Source organism: Balearica regulorum, chromosome 15 (assembly GCF_011004875.1).
Source record: "Balearica regulorum gibbericeps isolate bBalReg1 chromosome 15, bBalReg1.pri, whole genome shotgun sequence".
In the NCBI taxonomy this organism is placed as follows: domain Eukaryota; kingdom Metazoa; phylum Chordata; class Aves; order Gruiformes; family Gruidae; genus Balearica; species Balearica regulorum.
The window spans coordinates 8,781,029-8,795,076 of record NC_046198.1 but is presented as its reverse complement, the minus strand read 5'-3'; the positions used below and the strand labels follow the sequence as shown (position 1 = coordinate 8,795,076).

General features: G+C 50.7%; 1 protein-coding gene across 2 annotated transcripts in view; it reads right to left on the bottom strand.

Moving 5' to 3' along the window:
* PKD1 (polycystin 1, transient receptor potential channel interacting) overlaps positions 1–13,720 on the bottom strand; it is a 98,634-nt gene extending 84,914 nt beyond the window's left edge. Inside the window, exon 1 of one of the 2 annotated variants that reach the window (XM_075767332.1) lies at positions 13,373–13,720. In XM_075767332.1, coding sequence (XP_075623447.1) covers positions 13,373–13,626 — 254 coding nt within the window. In that variant the 5' untranslated portion in view covers positions 13,627–13,720. The remainder of the gene's footprint in view (positions 1–13,372) is intronic. The other variant, XM_075767333.1, reaches the window with a different exon arrangement.
* Between the last annotated feature and the right edge of the window lie 328 nt (positions 13,721–14,048).

Here is a 14,048-nt window from a genome sequence, read left to right as displayed (position 1 = left end):
ATTCCGAAATGAACCACATCTAAGCCATGCTGTGCTGCTGCCTTTGGGACAAGACAGCAAATGCAGCTCTGCCAGTCTGAAGAGCCTGAAGATGCTTCAGACCAGCAGGAGCAATGCATGTGCACCCCCAGCAAGTCATCTCACACTGCAAGATCTTCACGTCAGATTGGCCCCATGTGCACGTGCGAGTTCACGTGTTTATCACACTCAGCTGCACCTCAGAAGACTGGGAGGGCTGAGAGCCGGGTTCGGACACAAACTCCCTGTATGACCTCAGGCAACTCCCTTACTCTCTCTGAGCGTAAAGCTCTTACAGCCTTACCCAGCCAAAAACCAGGAAGACTTCTTTTTTCTTTTGCCTTGTCTGTTTTTATTGCAAGATTTTTATTGCAAGATCCTGAGGATAGGGTCTGTTATTCAGTATGCTTGTGTACAGTACCCAGCACTACGAGGTCCCAAACCTGCCCAGGGCTCGCAGCACAACACATACAAAAAACAATTCCTAGAGCTTTTCATCTTTTATGCAAGCCCACACATACCACGCAATAGAGATACAACTGAATCTCTGCATTTTAAATTGGGCTTTTCTGCTCCCTCCACATACGAAAAGCTGCTTCTTCATCACCCACCAACTAGTCGTAAGCAAGAGGCCTGAAAGCCCTGCTCTGCTGTTGGGACAGAAGGTCACAGAATCATAGAATGATTGGGTCCAACATTAAAAGTTCAGAATCACCTCCCACTAGGAGAAGAAGGACTGTACAATTCTACAGGCACCTGCTAAAAGCAACTTGCCACTACTGCCTGTCACCAAAGTCCCCTGCATGGAGAGTAACAGCGAGGGAATGGCTCTTGCGTTCCCGTTGCCACGCCTGGGTTCCATCAATTTGTGGTCTGAGCCACCCGTGCAGCCACAACAGGTTCAACACCAGGACCCTCATGGCACACACTCAGGGCACGGACACACCAACTAAAACTGTATATGGAGACCTGAAATACGTGGATTCCCTGTATCCCAAGACCCAGAAACTTGTCCTTGCAGTATGAGAGCCAAGGTATTTCATGACCTGCACATACTGATGGCCAAGTGGGATTTAAGAGCAACCCTTGCTCAGTTCAACATGGTGCACCTGAAAGGGTAGGTGGGAAGGATTAAAACACTCCTCTGCCAAAGGCAGGACCTGATGCTGCAACACCAAGACTCTCACCTGTCTGCGGCCTGTGCAGAAACAGAGTAAAGCAAGACAAGTCTCCCTTGTTTTTTAATTCTGTAGATTAATTCAGTAATACAAATCTGACAGGGCCGTTCTCATGGTCACACCAGACACTCACACTTGCCCCGTGCCGATCCTCTGCCACCCACACTGCCACTGACTGTAAACTCGCATCCTTCCCATAGACGGCCAAGGATGGCTTCACTCTGCCAGACAGCCTGTGAGCCAGCAAGAATTAGGACCCCAAGAAGTTAAAAGAAACAAGTGTAAAAGTTGAGTTGCAGCCAGAAGGAGAACTGGGGTCCATCCCCACCACAGGCCTGTGTCTCATCCCAACAGTACGCTCAAGCTCCTGCTGAAGGCTTTTTTGCTCTAGATTCACTGAAGAAAAAAAAAATGCCGCTGCTGAAACGTGTTTTGTGCGTACTAAGACAGAACCGCTCCCGCTGGAAGGCCGTGCTCCAGGCTGCTGTGGCAGCAGCGCAGCAGAGACATGGCTCATCGTGCCCTGCACTGAGTTTGATTAGGCAGAGGATCAAGACATCCTCAAACTCCCAGTCGGAATATCGAAACGCACCCCCTAAGGAGGAGGAAAGGGCCAGTCTCCTCTCCCTCTAATCAGCCATCATTAAACAAACAACTAACAGCAGGGATCTTGTAGTACGCGCTACAGCCAAGAGCTACCGACTGCCTGATCCCAAACCCGCACGGCGGCGGTGTCGGCCCGCCCAGCGCTGCAGCCCTGAGGCAGGGCAGCTGGCTCAGCCCCACGGGGCACCCAGCCCGGGACATGGGGCAGCTCGTGGCACCCCCTCCCCACGGCTGAGCCCGGCCTCGCTGCTCCTGGTGAGGACAACGCTCCCAGCCCCATGTCCCCGTGCCCCGAGGAGCCCACAAGGAGCAGCCACGTTTCTCTCAGGAGCCGGTACCCTGGGCTTCCCATCTGGGGCTGGGATGTCTCTGTTTGGGAAACCAATGGCACCGCCTTGAAACAAAAAATAAAGTTGGGCAGAAAACAAAAATTTTATTTCTTCAGGTGTGTTAGAAGAAAAACAAATGGTTCTCCAGCTAGGACAGCACAGTGAGATCAGCTGGCTCTGGTACCTGCCACACGGTACGTCCCAGCGCAGCACAAGGCTGAGTGTGTAGGTCGGAGGACGATGGCAAGAAGGGGTCGAAGCACAAGCAGGGGTGGGAAGGCAGGACCAAGGTTACCAATAAGCCTGTAAAAACGAGTACACGTGTGTGCTCTGCTGCCCTGCTCTTCACCTTGCTCAAACTGAAGCTTCAGCTTCCCGAGAGTTGGTATAGGATAATGCTCTGCTGCCTTCTCACGAGAATGGCAGAGCACCAAGCAAGCAGGAATTAGAAATTCAGGGCATTTATCCAGCAGCCAAGCATTTAAGCCCTCCACAAGTATTTAATTCCCATAAATAACCACCACAATACTCCCGCGAGGCAAGGAAGCATCAGCCCCATTGCTCAGACAGGGGAGACTGAGTGCAGATGAATCAATGACAGCCCAGCCCACACAACCAGGGCCACAACTGAAAACAAAACCACGAAGTCCCGCTTTCCCCTCCACGTTCCAGCTGTTAGACAACACTGCCCCCAGTAGCTCGGCTTTCTTCCCAAACGAAGGTATGCACTTCGATTCCCCGATTGGGGAGGGGAGAAGGACACAGAGGGAAGCAAATCCTGGCCTTTAAGCACAGTGTACACAGCCTCCATGGCTGCTGCAGAATTTAGCAGCTTCCAGGAATTACATGGAAAGCCAATAAACACAACGCCAGCTCCACTGCCACCTCTCCTCTCTATGGGAATGAACGGGAGCTGTGGTCAGTGTGCACAGGGAGAAAAGGGTGCTCCATGTTGCTGATCAGACCCATCACCTGCAACAGGAGAGGACCTAAAGTAGGGCTGCACGCCCTCGAAAGGTCCAGGACTCTCCGATGACTTATGAAATCTCTTTCCCAAGCAGCTAGAGAGTGCATCTAGTTCGGGGGAAGTTTTGTGTCCTGCAGGAGTGGGGGTGTTGGAGATTAATTTCCAAATGTAGTCTCCCCTCCCAGTTCTCTCTGAAGTTATGGGATCAAGCTACAGACTTGGATGTGTCACAGCTAATCCACAGGAAGACAGGATGCAGCAGTAGGCTTTGCTGGCTTGTTTTAGAGATCTGATGGCTAGCTGTAATTAACCCTTTAAATGCTGCACATTCTAAATTATGCTAGATGGTAATACTCCGATCTGTCTTGCTGCATAACAAGGGTCAGTACACTCAGCACAAAGCAAATCCAAGGTAATGCAACTTAAATTGGTCGCTCTATCAGATACGATCTGTACATGTAATCAGAAACTAAATTGTCCAAGGACAGTGACATTGCTACCTTGACAGTTTACTCTCCTGCACACACCGGAAAGGCAGGAAGCTTTTCAAGAAATGGCTAACTGCTGGATGCAATGAGCAACAACAGGGGCAGCAGTGAGGGCCAAGGGTCTCACAGTTCAGAGTCTGGCTGTTGGGTGATTTAAGTTATTTTGTGTTGTATGAAACACAGATTGAAGAACCAGTGATGCTCCTGGCACTCCCTGCAAAAAACGGGGTGTGTCTTCTCTCTAAATTAAAACTTGGGAATTGTGTTGTGTCGGTCTAGTGGAGCCTCACGTACCACCCAGACAGCTCAAGCTTTGTTCCCATGGTGCCGTCCCAGTATGAGCTATGCCCTATAACAGCTTTACTGCACAAAGGGGCAGCAGTTTTCTTTCTTTCTTTTTCTTAAGTAAAGCCATTACTTAGTGCTGGTATGAACCCAATCCACCATATCTATTAGCTACAGAGAATTTTCTTAACGCAACTGAACAACTAACACAGCCTAACCCTTGGCCTCTTCTAGCTTTTGTCTTACCACCTCAGTTTTGTCTATGCTAAATTTTGTAAGACTTCTGATATAAACTTTGCACTGATCCATGCAATCAGAGGTTGCAAATCCAGGCAGAGTTCAGTTCATGAAGCCAGTGATTTCATGTTTTCCCTCTGTAGGAGTAAAATAATGTTCCCACACTCTTATAGAAACCTTTGATCTGCACAGATTTAATTCATTACTTATGAATCTCTGGCCAGCGTCACTTTGTTCGTTTCAATGGCTCTCTACTTGCAGTTGCCTCCTGTGTCCGGGAGGACAGGGAACCTTTTTTTTACCGTGCAGTGAAATAGCTGAGATGGGATCCTGACTAACGGCTTCCACCACTTACGGCTTATGCAACAGTCCTCTTCTAGAAAATCACCCAGGTAGCAATAGCAATAACCAGCCGCCCTCTGCAACTGCTTTACAGAGGGTTGGTCCGGAGCCAAGAGATTTTCCAATGGAAACTCTTCTTCCAGGAAATCACCCTGCATTGTATTTCAGATGAGTGCTTTGATTTGTTTTAGGAAATAAACGAGAAGGTTTCTCTTTATTTGTGCTGGGCTTAGGTGCAAGGGCAGTTGCACCACACAAATCACTGAGGACTCACTACATGGTCTGCTGGAATCGTTTGAGACCGGAATGGCAGCTGCTCTGCTAACACCTCAAAGGCGAGCGCCCATATTTCCAAGCTTATGCTTTTGCAGGATTGCTTGGACCACCTGCAGGTCTGTGTCTGCACTGTGCCTAAGCCACGAGATCCCAGAGGTGGTACAGCAATACGAAATGTTAAAGGTGCCAGTTGATTGCTCTTTCCATACCCAAACTCCTCCTTTTGAAAACTCACTCTTTCCAGAAGGCTTTCCAATCTTTTTCATCTGGGGAGGGGTGAAACACAACTCTGTGCCAAGGGCCAGCTCCACACCGCAGGCAGCACCCGACGCTGTCTGCGCAGGCTGGGGCAGAGCACAGACCCTCTCACGAGGTCTTCACAATGCTCCTGTGCAAGCGTTTGTCTGCGGGTGACAAGGCAAGACACTGTCCCCAAAACCCCGTCCCATTTCTCTTTCGGAGGAAGAAATGCAGCTTCAACAGAGGTGTCTGAGGCAGTAAAAAACACAGCTAAGTGGAAAGAATGTGGCTGCAACGCTTTTCTCTGAGACACTACTCTGCATCTCATTGCGGTTTCCAAGTGTTCCCTCAGCTCTCCAAGCCCCAGGAGAGGAAATGAGGCACACACACTCTGCGCTGGGAGCACGCGTCGCAGGATGGGGCCCAGGATTATTAGTCTTATCACCCCACGGAGCGCCCGGCACTGCTGAAGAGCGTGGCTCTGATGGGTCTCTCTGCTCGTGAACAGCAACACAGCCTCTGCATGTGAAAGCCATTAAGCAACAGCACAGAAGCAATCCATGAGGCAAAACCCGTGAACATTCCCGTACTGACAGCGCGCCGGTCCCCGCTGCCAGCAAAACACCGGGGTGCCGACACCGGGCTGCACGCAGGTGCTGACCGAGGAGCCACGTGCGTCCCCTCGACGTTAAGGCTTGCGCGGCCATCTCTCCCGACAGCTCCACAACAGGACACAGCCACGGGAGAGCTGAAGAGCCCCGCAGGGCCCCCCGTCCCCGTGCACAGTCCAGGGCCTGTGTGCCAGCACTGATGTCCTCCTGTTGGGAATGTGGCATAGGGGAGCTTCGGCAGCGGAGACAGGAACTGAAACATCTGGTTTTTCCAAGCCACACTTGGAACGGCTAAGCTGTATTCCACCCCTAAAACACAACCAGCCCAGCTGTGAGGCAAGCAGATGAACAGAGAAGTATAAAAATAGCCACTGCTGTAGTGCTCTTTGAAGCAACACGAGGTTGCCCTACAAAAATAAATACACATAAAGGAACAATCATGGGGGTTTTTTCAGCTATTAGAGGGATCCATGTGCTCACATCACTGCAACACAGTAAAAGGACGCATCCCCTCGACTCCCAGCTCCGTGTTCACGGCACATTCCCGCCAGCTAACCACCGTGGGTCTGTCTGCACTGCAGCAAGAATCGCATGCAGCGTCCACACACACGGTCCCTGATGGGACCAGACCCAGATGCTTTCACCAACCTGACCTAAAACCAAATCTGCATGCTTCAGGCCGGACTCACTCCACCTCCTTCCCGAGGCGTGGCTTTGAGAGAGAAACTAACAACTTTGGCCAACGCAATTCGTCTGGGCTCTCGCTTTCCCAGGCTTAGCTGTTCCTCGGGTTCCTCCCTCAGGAGGACTCAACCCACACCCCAGATCCTCTTCTCAGAGAGCCACTCCCACCTCTCCCTGACGATGAAGCATTTGCTGTAGCAGAACCTATTTAACCCATTCCCAGCAGGATCCGTGCCCCGCGACCCAGCAGGGAAAGGTGTTTACAGAATCCCGTACGAGCCCCCGCACCAGGCAGAGGAAGGAGAGGCTTCACTGCCTGCCTCAACCAAAGCTGCAGGGACAACTGCTCCTCTGCTCCTGGATCCGCAGAAGTCCTCCTCCCTGCTGGAGGAGCCCAGCGCAGCACGGATCCAGCCGAGGTACTGCCAGGGGATGTTGCAACAGCGTTGTGAAGAGGTCATTGCTGGGGATCTGCAAGGACCATTGGCGCTGTCTGTCCGAGGAGGTGGCACAGGCTCTAGCCAGGGCTACAAACTCCATCCCGGAAATCTCAGTTTCGACCCAGTGATTAGACCTCAGGACTTCATCACAGACATGCAAAATAATATTACACAGAGCCAAGTGTGTTTCTGGATACAAGGAGCTGTCTGTCTAGGCGGGCAGAATACAAGTTGCGCAGCTGTCGCTAGAAGAGAGAAGGGGCATGGTGTGGTACAATTTCAAACAAATAGGAACAGGCTGGCTGAGTCCTGGCTTGGATCCAGCATTCATGTCACTACAGATCATCCCGCAGGCAGGTCAAAAGCAAGAGCTGCTGCAGACGGTGTCTGCTGTCAGAGTGAGCACAGCCTTCTCCTGGCGATGCTCAAGAGCACGTGCCAGCACGACTGCAGCGGGAAGAGTCGCGTCGCCTCCCAGCACCGCGCTGCCGGAGGGCAGCCCCTGGACCCCAGGCGGGGGGTAAAGCAGGGCCACCCGGTTAACACACATGCACCGCAACTGACAAACGCCGTAGGTGGGAGATTCATTACCACAAAGGGAACGTCGTCATTTCCTTCCATCAAGGACTGTTACCAAACCAGCGTATCGCACTATCTTAACATGGGTTGCTAATTAAATTTAAAATGACGCTGGATTAAACATAATAACACAAGACCATATGCCACATCTGAAACTTCATCTCTGATCTCAGCTTATTAAAGTTTTTACTAGGTCTGGTGCCAGGAAGCCAAAGAAATGGGCTTGTTCCTAACCTGAGGGGAACTATTTTTACTGTTAGACTGGCAGAAACAGCTGACTGAGGAATATTATGCTTTGCTTTGATTATCTCTGTTTAAATCCAGTGGTAGCACATCATCAAAATGGATGCAATCTTTTAGCGGAAAGGGAGGAGTCGGAAAGTGAGGTCAGAATCCATTTACTGGTCACGGTTCCTATAATATACCACAAATGCTACAGATGGTCAACTTGCGTGTTGTTGATGCTCTTCCTGATGATAGTTATCCCTTAAAAAAATGGGAATGGCTGTAATCACATGGTTTTTTGCTTTTTGTGCTCTTTGCAAAGCAAGAACTAAAGTTATATTTCAATTTGACATTTTTAGTTTTGGCAAACAGAGATGCCAACTTAGCTTCAGTGTCTAAGTAAACAACGGTCCTTCGATGTGAAAAACAAGCTCCCTCTTTACTGCGAAGGCAGGTTAGGAAATAAGGGCCGGGGAGGTCTGACTCGAAGCCCTCATCCTCCTGTCGGGACAGGCAGCGACCTTCGGCAGAGCGTGCTCGTGCAGGTGGCAGAAGCTGCACGGGGAGCGCGGCCGGTAGCTCTGCAGTCGTGACTTTCCAGCCTTTAAGCCCGATCTCAGCAAAGCCTGGAGAGAAGGGCGGGCTGATGGGGCGTAGCAGCCATTCCTCCGAATAGCTATAGCGCCCGAAGTGCAGCCCACGAGCGGAGCCGCCAACTTTCCACTGCGGAAGGGACAGAAATTTTCTCTCTGAGCCTGACGACGACTCCCTAAATCGTGCTGTTGGCTATGGAGGGACTATTTCACAAGTGCAGTGTCCCCCAAGCTCCCCGTGCGCTCTCCTCGAAGTAAAAGCAAGCACCTCTGTCTGTGCAGCTCCCAGCCCGCTCCACCCTGGCAGTGGACAGCACGTCTTCTTTGCTCCCGAGCCGTCCTTCCTCACCCCCGCTTACTTTCTTACTCACTTAGTACAACCCAGAGAAATGTTTGGGGACATATGGGGTAAAAAAAGAGACAAGACACAAAATCAAGCTGAACTGCAATGATCAATCAAAGGACAACAAAGCTTGAAGGCAATGGAGAAAGGATGATGCAGAAAGGCGTTATGGAAACCACAGTATGGAAACCACAGCATGACAAGAGATAAAAAAAGGAATCCCATCAAATGGCAAACAGGGAGAGAAGCATTAACAAACCATATGAGTCTGCTTCATCCTACCTTCTGATCGAGTGATTTTCTTTTTAAAACCCCTCTTTGTGAGAGCAGAATGAAAGCAGCTGGGTGAAACGTGAGAGAGACCTGGCAGGGGCTTGCCAGCAAGAGAAGAGCAGGATTGGTACCCACACTTTCACTCCAACAGGGAAAAAGCCACATGCAGAAAGCTACCACCAGTAAAGTTAAAAATTGCAGGAAATACACAGAAAAATCAATGCAAACAGTAAATGGTAAAAAATACACCAGATGTCAAAGGACCCCCAAAAGACGAGGTGAGCAGAGCCACGGTCTTCCTTTCTACTAACGTCTGACGAGGGTCGGGAGCGGGTGTTCAGACAGCAGGTCTGGTCTCCCCTCTGCCCCGCGGGGCTGTGAGCTGTTTAGCTACGGTTTCTCAACGCGTGGCTTTCTGTCACTACCGGGGTTTATAGGTTTGGCAGCACCGAAGTGCAAACAGTAAAATCTTTAAATGCTGGGCTGACGTCGAGAAGTGAGACACCTTGATGCTGCTCGGAATTATTTAATTACATTTGCCACGGGGCAGGAATGCCTTCAAACGCCACGTCTCTCGGAGATGCCTTTTCCTACCTTACCTTACATTTTTGTTAGTACATTTTTTAACACCACCAAAAAAAGCCAAAGTTTTAATTTTAAAAAGGGCAACTTTCTCACTCATGGGAACAGCACTCAAATTTCTCTGAAACTTTAGGAAGGAGCACAATAAACAACCCAGACTTTCTGCTCATGCCGTTGCTGTAATGGCATTGTGGTGACATTTCACCAACACCAGAGACCGTTATGCTCGGATAGAATAATACAGAATTGCCTCCTTGTTTGGTGCTTAAACTATAGTTACACTTTGCTTATGTGATTGGTCCCTTCCACAGGCTCAATGAATCTCGTTTACAAAATATTTATCTAGCACCTCATTTGGGCCTTTTTCCCCTCTCCAAAATCTCTTACAAAAGAGAAACACAGCCTTGTTTTTGCTGGGGATATGGCTTCTTATAAGAATGACGTTCCAGGCTGTTTAAAGTTTTTTCTAGGAACAGAAGTAAAACTGGTTTGCCTTTGTGGACTGAACACTACTGTACAGACATGCCACTGCTTGTGCTTTTACCTGAACTGGATTTTAGTTTTAATAGGATTTTTTTTTTCCCTGATAGCTTTCGAGCCTTGAAAAGGCTTTTACTGCATCCCATAACAATACCAAAATCTACCGATCGTTGCCAACTCCTGAAATTTAAAATATCACAGACTGTAGGTTTCTGAATCATAAAATCGGTTTATTTTAAGAAGGTTTGCTTAGGTGAAGTCACCGGCTAGGCAGCGCAACCCCAAGGCTCGCTGCCAAATCCATGAAAAAACCCCACTGGGTTTTGGATGAAAATTATGACCCCCAAATCTGCAAAGCTTCTGCTTCTGCAGGAGTGTGGTGATAGCAGAGCTCCTCTGGTACTTTTGCCTTCTCCTTCTTAACCATCCACAAATAGTATTTCACATTAATAAAGGAAAAATAATCTAGTCTTATAAATCGAGACTCTAATCTCCACTTCAAAAGTATGATGATACTAAAGATGTGTCAGAAATAGTAAATATTTGCAAGGAAAAGTCAGAAAATCTTTATGAGGTTTATTTCCAGTTGAGGAATGAAAGCAGTGATACCAGCTCATGAAACAGCTAAGTCTCAAAGCAAACGCGAACAAAATCCGGTAGCCCTGCAAGCAGAGCACTTGAAAAGAGATCAGATCAGAGCGTTTCTCAGATGGAGACACTCAGAAGTGCAAATGCTGCCACTTGAAGCATGGTGCTCTTGAAGTACAGGTTTTTATGTTGCACATTGAAGATTATTTGGAAAAAACAGACTTTGCTCTTGATTCCAGCCAGACTTTGCGTTACACTTCAAGAACCCGACTCTGGCGATGGCAGGGGGCCGATATTCCCGTTCGGGCTGCCTGGAGCCTGCTGCCAGCTAGGTATGTAGTGTCTGCAAGCAGCAGAGCTTATTTCCTTAGTGATTCTTTGGATGGGGCATTTCTCCTGCACTCCTAGTAACAGCGCTGCCGAAGTTGGCACGTATTTCTTCAAAGTTGCTACGTCTATAACGCCGGATACAAAAGGAATTCATTTCCTAGGCCTTACTTCTGCAGCTAGAGGTACGGTATCACATTTGCTGAGTGCAACTGCTAGCGCACCCGCCTGCCGCAGAACCAGGGAGCTTCGGCACTGGTAATTTTCTGAACTTGGCCTTCTTAAAGGCTGTTTTCCTTTCAGACTAATAAAAAAAAAAATGTTTTATTGAGATATTAAAAAAATGCTCTCCTCTAATGAAAGAATAGACAGCAAATCATTAAAAGCGTTATTTACTTTATCTGTCAGTGTTCAATAAAGGGAACATGAAATGAATAGACAAAATCGCTTGCATAACTTCACTGTGTCATGAGCCAGAGTCCCTCTCATCCCGACAGAAACCAATCTGTAAATCTTTCACGGTTATAATGACGATGTAAGCACACACATGCCTTCTTTCCCATCGTCAGGAGGTCAAACAGGGCAGTAAACTTCTCCCCAAAGGAAACCCATGTGCCACATCAGACCGCTTCAGCCCATCTTATACCAGTCATCAGAGTATTGCCAGCACACACTTTTTCAGCTGAGTCGTGACCGTACGCGCAAGATGATCTGCTGGCTGACAAAGATGGCTCTACGGTCTGAATTCCAAAGACAATCATCCCTCCGCGGAGCAGAGCGCTTCCCCTTACCACACTGCTCTCAACAGCGCTGTAAACAAACGTTTCTCCATCGAAATCAGAGGAAGATGTCAGTAACACTACCCTGCTGTTTCAGTCCATTTGCTTTAGTAGATTCCCCCTTCCCACATTCCGGGCACTTTGTTTTGTTGACCTGCAAGAGCTTTATGTCCAACTTCAATTTGTCATCGCATAATAGGATCTAATCCAAAATGTTCTGGGAGCTTTTACAACTCAACGCCTCTGAACAACAATAATATAAACAGTCTCAAACACTTACAACCAAAATTAATAATCCTAGAAACACACTGCAATAACCTCAAATCCTTAAAAAGCCAAATGAAGGACTTATCATCACAGTCTTCAGAATGCTGCTCTACGAGTCACCAGCGAAGCGCTGGCACGTTCCACCTCTGCCACAACAGCACAGTCAGTCTCCAGAGCTGTAGATCCCCACGTCTAACTGACAACAGATAACGCAACATCAGAAACCCCTTCATAAAAATCAGTCTTTCCCAGTTAGGGACTTTTTGGAACAAACAATGGATAGTTTGTTTGGAAAAGTCTAAAAGTATCTTGTAAGAAAACAGTTGGAAAACACCTTGTCCGCTGGATTTAGAGATGTGCACATTTTCCCGACGTTAGTCAAGATACAGCTTGCCGATCTACAATTTCGTGTTTACTGCGGTACTTCCCAACTTCTGCAATATCTCTTAATCTGTAGTGACACTAAAAAGTGCAAACTTAGTTAAGAATACCCGAATAGAAAAGCAGACCCTTAACTTATTGAAATATCAGTAGAAATTAGTTTGTGTGAGATTTTTCTACTGTGCCGGGCCCCACATCATCTCTCCTATATGAATCACTCGATGCTTTTGTCTCCTCAAGAACAGAAAAGTTGCTCCCTAAGGAAAACAAATTTAGGTTCAAAAATAAATTTAAAAACCCCACTTTTCCCTTAAGTCTGTTTTTTGAGTCATACAGTAACCTTATATAAGTGACTGAGCATACGGACCGTTCTAATGCCCCTCCAAGAAACGTACCTTTCTGACTGATTTTCCCAAAACAACAAAATCAGCATCTGGACACAAACACAGCTGTCATCGCATCCTAGCGCTTTCATGGGCAATTTTTTTTTTTTATTTGAACTTGTTAATCCAGTCTTTTGGGTCTGCTGTTAACAGAACAGTGTTTAAACCACGTCCAATTGCTCAATTCCCAACACCGTTCTCTTCCTGCGATTTCCCCCAGAAATTAAAACTCCCGGCACAGAACCTCCTGCCCCTCCGGCGCAGCAGCCCCCCAGCTCTCTTTAACGTCCCCACGGGAACGTTATCCTACGGGGTGCCCAACATACCTGCCCGGGGATCTCTGATCTCACACACCGGCGTATCTAGCGTGCCCCGCGGGTCGCCAACTCTTGGCGAGAGGCGAGCAGCGTTACGGGATGACCCGGGTTGGGCTGAATCCTGAAAACGCTTCTCCAGGTGGGGAGCGGAGCGCATCCCCGGGGCCGTGACTTTTGGGGGCCACCAGCCCAGCCGCGCTAGCCCTACCCCAGCTGGAGCCACCAAGCCCGAGCAGCGCTGCCAGGCTGGGCCCGCATACTTCACATACTGAAGCTGTTTTCCCTTTTTTTTTTTTCGCTTCGCTTGGGCCACTTCTGCCCCTGTCCGACCCCGCAGGCTGACGGCAAACTTTCCGCGATGTCTCCATGTTTGTCCCTGCTGTCACGCGTCCCACCTCCATCACGGCGCAAAGCAAAACAACGCTCAAGGACAAATTAAACTGCCGGACGGCCGAGCTGCCCGCGCTCCCCCGCAGCAGAGCCCCCCCCCCCCGGCCCGGCCCGACCCGGCCCGGCCCCGCCGCCCCGGGCCCGCCGCGCCCCGCGGTACTCACAGCGCCGTGGCGGCGGGAGGGATGCCGGTCCCCGGGCGCTCCATCCCGCGGGCCGAGCAATTGACGAGGCAGGCGGGGCCGGCGCAGGTACAGTCGGCGGCGCAGGGCTGGCAGGCGGGGACCGGGGGCGCCCGGGCCGCCGCCAGCCCCCCGCACAGCAGGGAGCAGAGCAGGCACCAGCCCGAGAGGGGCAGTCGCGCCGCGGGGACGCCATGTTTGCGCTGTGATCCAGTGTCTCCATTTCCAAAAGGCATCTCTCCCTACGGGCATGGCATGGCCCCGGCCCGCCGCTCCCCCGGCCGGCCGGCCGGGCCCGGCCGCGCCCCGCCCCCGCTCCTCCGCTCCGCTCCGCGCCCCCTCCGCGCCCCCTCCGCGCCGCCCGGCTCAGCGCCCGCCCGGCATGGCGGCCTCTCCCGCAGGGCTGGCGGTGCGCGCTGCTCGGCGGCGGCGCCCGGCCCGGCCCGGCCCGGCCCGCTGGGCTCCCGCTCGCCCGCGCTGACAGCCCCGGCCCGGCGCCGCTCGGCTCTGCGCTCCGCCCGGGCCGCGGCCGCCGCCTCCCCGCTCCGCCCTCCCGCCCGGCGGAAACCCGGCGCCGCTCCAGCCCCGCCGCCCGCCCGGGCCGCCCCCGCCGCACGGCCGGCCCCCCCCCCCCCCCGGACGGCTCCGGACGGCGGCG